The sequence below is a fragment of the Aplysia californica genome, unplaced genomic scaffold, assembly GCF_000002075.1.
Source record: "Aplysia californica isolate F4 #8 unplaced genomic scaffold, AplCal3.0 scaffold00219, whole genome shotgun sequence".
Taxonomy (NCBI): domain Eukaryota; kingdom Metazoa; phylum Mollusca; class Gastropoda; order Aplysiida; family Aplysiidae; genus Aplysia; species Aplysia californica.
This window is the reverse complement of record NW_004797489.1, coordinates 313,333-319,603: the sequence shown is the minus strand read 5'-3', so window position 1 is coordinate 319,603 and position 6,271 is coordinate 313,333. Positions and strand designations below refer to the sequence as shown.

Sequence of the window (6,271 nt, the reverse complement as noted above, 5' to 3'; positions counted from 1 at the left end):
CATTGGAGTATCTTCTCTCTATCCTTGATAATGGTGTGAATCGACCCTTGTGGAATGTCGAACTGACGACGAATCTCTGCCAGTGGAGCTTGCTTTTTGTCAACAGCCTGGAGTATTTCGTATTTTTTGCCAATTGCAAGACATTTGCTCTTGCGCTTGGCATCGGTGGTGACACATTACGCGTGCGTGTTGCTAGGTTTCGGGCTTGATCGAGGTCTGCTGCACACCGCAGCCCTATCTCGCTTCACACGCTGCCTGAGCTCGCAGTGGCATGGCTTGCATGGGCTTGCTCCATCACTGCGTCACTCTATCTCTCTCTCTCTCTCTTACTTTTTACACATTGTTAACGAGCCTTTGTCCCTGCTATAACCGGTTGGGCTCCGATTAGGCCCTGTTATAGCCGATAACTTTTAATAGAGACAAAGAGTAGAAAAAAACGGGGATTTTAAAAATCCCTGTTATTACCGGATCCCTGTTATTACCGGGCCTGTTATATATGGTTTCCGCTGAAAAAGCAAACTAAAACAGCAGAAAAAAACAACAGAAACTGACACAGAAAGAAGAAATATCGGTTGATCAATTTTGTCAAGACTGAAAGAAGGGAATTATCGAGAAAAAAAAAAGGCGGAAGACTAAATGATCATCGAAAGCTTATGTGATCAACAAAGAATATTAATATTACCTTAAAAAAATTAATGCGCACTTAACATTAACAACAGGAAAACCCAGTCCTCAACGTAAAAGAAACGAGAAAACAGATTTGGGCACGGCCCTATTACTATTTCCGGTCTATATCGCAGACCCACAGCCTTTCTTTACAACTGTGGGAAAAAAAGAGGTTTCTGGCAAGGGAACTAACCGTGAAAATTAAACATTTCGGAGTAGCGTACACAGTAGCCGCCCCGTTGCAGAATTTGTATTTGAGCTGTTCTTTAGTCTTTCATTTCACCTGTTAAGATTTGCCTGGACCGGTATTTATAGTGTAGTTATAAGGCGTTTTACCATCGCACACAGAAGACCAGAGTTTGATTCTAATATAAAAGAGTCTTTATTGAGTACCTCAGCCTTTTTGCTTGGATTTTCTTAGTTAGTTTTGTTTGTTTTAGAAGGAGTTTTACGGCGCTCTCAACTGCATGAGGTCACATGAGCGCGCTATGGGACTTTGTATCCTTCTCAGCCCTATTAACAGTTCTATATATTTACGGGGCAATGTCCTTACAACGGGAGGCACAAATTAAGTCCCGCGACGACCACTCACTACTGGCAAAAATCAGGACTGGTCACTTCTCTGTGCTGCGGGCCTACAAAAATAGAATAGACAAAACATCAGACCCAATGTGTCCTCCATTGTGCACCGAGTACCCCACGATTTAGAGCACAGGCTGCAGATATGCCCTGCAACGGAGGTTCAGGCGTTGGCATCCCTTTGGGGAGGATTCAGGGAGGTTGGACTGCCTCACACGCTTCTCGAGAAATGTGATTGTCCTGGCAAAAAGCACGCTCTTCTGGGCTCCAAACAATTCGAAAGGATAGGCACACACAACAACAACAGCAAATAAGCAAACAAACAAACAAATGGCAACAACTACAACAACATCAACAACAACAAACAAAAACACTATTTGTGAGGCAGCGTGGTGGAATCAGGCTCTCGTCAATTTTTGGGTATGTAGACTTATTGGTATTATCTTAAAGCTTGTTCACTTGTGTTTATTTGGATGAAAAAAATATCCATTTATCTTAATTACAAGTCAAGATATTTGCGGGTCTGTGGTAAATGAAAATTTCCATTTTTTTCTGTCTTTAATCAACGTTTTTCAGGAAAATCCACACAGAAATGAATTTTGTAATGGGCATGAAAGGTGTTGAGCCAAAAAAAACAAAAATTTGATAAAAATTTACAAACCAGCAGAAAAAAGTTTCTTCACTTTGATTATTTTCACGAGAGCCTGACTCCACCACGCTGCCTTACATTTCTACACAAAGTTTAGGGTCGGCAGAGAAGTGTTTTAAATTGCGGCCAAATAGCAAATCAATTACTCCAAACCTGCCCAACACATGAAGTGAATAGGAGGAAGAGTGTTAGCCCAACCCCGGGCAAGAAGACCGAAAACTCTTAGTTTTAGTAAGTGTTTTACAGCACTTGCAGCACAATAAGGTCATATAAGGGCCGAAGATTAGAGGTGTTACCAGGGAGTAACAAAAATAAAAAAGAAGGAGGATGTATATATTCAGGACGATAGATGTTTGATAGAAAAGAAGAAGCAAACCACACCAGAGCACCCGCCAACCACCCAGTGCTATCCAAAACTCTATGGAAGCCTGGAATTAGGAAGACCAGCGATAAACAGCAGCCTTTGCACTAGAGACTGGGATGTTTGTCTGGACAAGAAGAACAATAACAGAAACAAGAACAATGATAAGAACAAGAAAAAGAAGAACAAGGACAAGAAGAACAAGAAGAACCACAAGAAGAATAAGGACAAAAAACAGCCTAGAGATCTACTCACCTCATCAAGTGCAGCAGTATTTTTCCACAGCTTGGTCCCAGCATCCGGCTCCTCCTGACCTTGACCTTGACCTTTACCTTGATGTGCAACCTCGTTGTTCCCCAGAAACATCCTCCCGGCATTATTATTCTGCTTCCGGGCGGTGAGTAACCCTCCTCCCTTATCATGCTGCTGCCCCTGTTTCTGCTGCTGCTGCTGCTGTAAAATCTGCGGCTGCTGCAACAAAAGCTGCGGCTGTGGCTGATAGGAGAGATACTGATACCTCTGCTGTGGCTGATTCGGTAATGACTTGCTGGAGATGGAGGTTTTGGTGCTTTTCTCGCTAGAGTTAGATCCCTTTTTGCTGCTGTCTGCCCCGCCGGTCATGCCGGCGCCACTTCCGGTGTGTCTGCTGGCAAAGGGGAGGTTAATCCCGTGCAGGGGGTGGAGGGGACCGGATGTACCCGGCATGGTGGTCGGGCGTGACTCCTAGCTGGCTCTTCTGTTGAATCATTGAGGAAAAATATTTATCGAGAAGAAGAAGAAGAAGAAGAAGAAGAAGAAGAAGAAGAAGAAGAAGAAGAAGAAAAAGAAGAAGAAAAAGAAGAAGAAGAAGAAGAAGAAGAAGAAGAAGAAGAGGAAGAAGAAGAAGAAGAAGAGCAATGGTAATGATAATGATCATAATAATATTAACAATTGCAATGATTAAACGTACGATGTCCACACTCGGTGCGTTTCATAGTTAACTCTATTTGGACGCCCTGGTGTCATTTTGTAACCCTGGGTTTGTATTCTTCACATTTTAGAATACTTCTAGTTCGAAGATCCCTTTGAAATTTTCAGTATTTCTCCCAAAAACAAAAAATTTTGACAGACTGCTGTGAAAAGCGTACGGATCAGATTAACGAGTAAATTTCCTTATTGGAAAGTGGTGGCACAGAGTTCCCTACGTCGTATGGATACGATAGTAAAACACGACGTGCGGAAGGGGTTAATGCTACTCCAGCAGGCCCTAAAACACGCGGAAACAGCCTGGGCTTCCTGGGACGCACACAGTGCAAGTTGATGACCACATGCATCAAAACATTAACAAACTGACAAGATCCTTAGATGAATTTGTATCGCCAGATGCCCATTCCCCCATCTGAGTGGGGTGAGGAAAGTTCATTTAGTAAAATGTTGTAAAGTAAAAATTTTACGGCACAGAGGTCGCCTTTGGCTGAGATCAAAAGTGTAGTATATTCTGTTCTCTGACTTTTCTCGGCCTTGTGCCCACTCGGAAGCAGGACAGATGCGGCATGAAGATGATAGCTGATGAGGTCTTAACCAACCTCGATTATATCTAGTGTATGGTACCCTTCCTCTTTTTAAAAAAAACCTTCTGTTTTTGTGTCCACAGTTTTAGTTGCAGTTGTTGTTAACAAATCTTGAGATCAATCTTCCCACGGCATGTTTAAAAATAGCCAGTATAATTACGTGTTGCCCAAAATGGTAATAAGAACATGTTAATAAGGTATTTTCTCTGTTATTTTGGCAGGTCAACGAAGAACGTGAATTCCGGATTTGTTTTCATTCACAATTCTTTGGCACCACCTCGAATAAGAAGCTTTGTCAATTAATGTATTTTCATTGTTGGAAAGCTTTTTGTGTGTGGCCTTATCCGTATCTAGATCTAGTTCTTTGTCTCACTTTGATTACTTTGTCAAACAAGTCAACCGATGACCTCATTATTCTGGATTTTTAGCTTTCGCTATAAATATACCTCTATGCAACCCGTCGAGTCAATTTTTTAAAGAAATAATGTAGCCGTTTCTTTTCGTCCCCTCGACACAATCAGTAATTTAGATTATGAATTTTAGGAAGGCGGACTTGACCACGCCTTTTAAGGTTAACCCAAGCTGAGAAGGCTACTACGTCCCGAAAGACAGACCGACCACTCGATATATCTTACAAGTATGTCATGCTGACCACACTGGAATCGAACTCCGGTCATGATCTGCGTTGCGACAGCGAAGGGTCTAACCGCTACACAAGAGACGCCGGAATGCGTAACCAGTGGAGCCCATTACAGTGATTAATCTACAAGGTAGCCTATATTATGAAACATAATCCATACCGGAAAGGCTGGAGAATGCCTGCTAGATGAGTCCGGGTGCATACTACTTTGGACGTTATAGGGGGGTATACGTAAGTGAAAATACTTACCACACACTTATACCACATTCCTCAGTCCCATAACTCTCCGGGATTGTATATGATCCGGATGACTGAGTTTTTGTAAACAGTAACGGTCTATAATAATCCATCTATTCAAAAATAAAACGACATTTTTTTTAAATGTGAGGCAGCGTGGGGGAATCAGGCTCTCGTCAATTTTTGGCCATGTAGAGTTATTGGTATCATCTTAAAGCTTGTATTGTTGATTTGTCTTTATTTGAATTAAAAAGATATCCATTTATCTTGAAAACAAGTCGCGATATTTGCGAAAGAAGGAGGTGGGGGTCACCTATTTTCAGAGGTAAAATTAGTTAAAAAATGGCCGCCAAAGATTAGTTATTTCCTTAGCTTAAGAGTCCATGGTAACAGAAAATTTACATTTTTGTACCTTTAATCGACGTTTTTCAGAAAGATCCACACAGATATGAGTTCTTTAATGGGCATGAAGGGTGTTGAGCCAAAAAACAAAAGTTTGATAAAAATTCACAAACCGGCGGAAAAATGGAAGTTTTTACACTTTGATTATTTGGACGAGAGCCTGATTCCACCACGCTGCCTCACAATTATGTACTTTTGATTTCCGCTGAGTTGGAGTTGGAGATTTTGAAACTAAGATAAATTCCATTAACATTTTCCTGTATTTTCAAACCAGGGTTGTAGGTAGTAGGGAGGTATTTTATTCAATGTTTAAGTCCATTGGCCCACATCACATAGACATACACAAAACTTTACAAAAAAGCATTCAGTGAAACAGCATAAATTGAATTGTAGATGACGCTCATATAAGAAACTTTAAGTATGTTTTGTTTTGTTAAACAACGCTTTCATAAATAAATAGTGTATATAGGTTGTACATTTTATTATACCTTTTTTTCGGTACATGTTGTAAATTTATATCACTGGGTTAAGTTAGGAAGAGGGGGGGGGGGCGAATAATGTCTTTTAAATTGCAAAGCTTGACCAATAAAAAATGACGTTAATGAGAGCCACACCTCTCGCGCTCGGGTATTTATTTCATTATTATTGTTCAATGGTTTAAATAACTAAGATAATGCAATTACATATTCTGATGACAAATTATGTTCCACAGAAATAAAACAAAGAATTCGTATGTCTAAAGATCGTTTCAATAAAATGAGCCCAATCCTTAAAAAAAAAAAAAAGAAACATCTCAACGACTACCACAAAGAAAGTTGTAAAATACCTGGTCAACCCGTCTATATCGCTGCGAAAGCTGGACAATCACTATAAAGACAGTGGAATCAACATAGAGGCAACAAGAATGTGGTTTCCTAGGAGACTGCTGAGATCTTTTTTTAAAGGAGAAAAAACCAATTCTGGCGCAGAAGAGTTTACCGCACTTTCGAGCATTTGAAAGCTTCACTTCCACGATAAAACAATATTATGGTGGTGCCCAGCTTGCGGGCTTCTCTCTTGGCTTCACTCTGTTACTATTCAATCATTTAACAAATGAGTCTTTTATATGATGTGATGTGTGCCAATAGCCTTAAACGCTGAATAAACTTACTTACTAACTTACTCTGTTACTAGAGAGACAACAATTT

The 6,271-nt window shown here is 40.5% G+C and overlaps 1 protein-coding gene across 1 annotated transcript; it reads right to left on the bottom strand.

The window, feature by feature from the left end:
- Window positions 1–1,280: 1,280 nt before the first annotated feature.
- Window positions 1,281–2,960, bottom strand: LOC106011937 (RNA polymerase II degradation factor 1-like). The gene is made up of 2 exons (XM_013083223.1): window positions 2,511–2,960; window positions 1,281–1,301 (listed from the first exon to the last, which is right to left on the bottom strand). Exons 1-2 carry the CDS (start codon window positions 2,958–2,960, stop codon window positions 1,281–1,283), a joined length of 471 nt encoding a protein of 156 aa, XP_012938677.1.
- Between the last annotated feature and the right edge of the window lie 3,311 nt (window positions 2,961–6,271).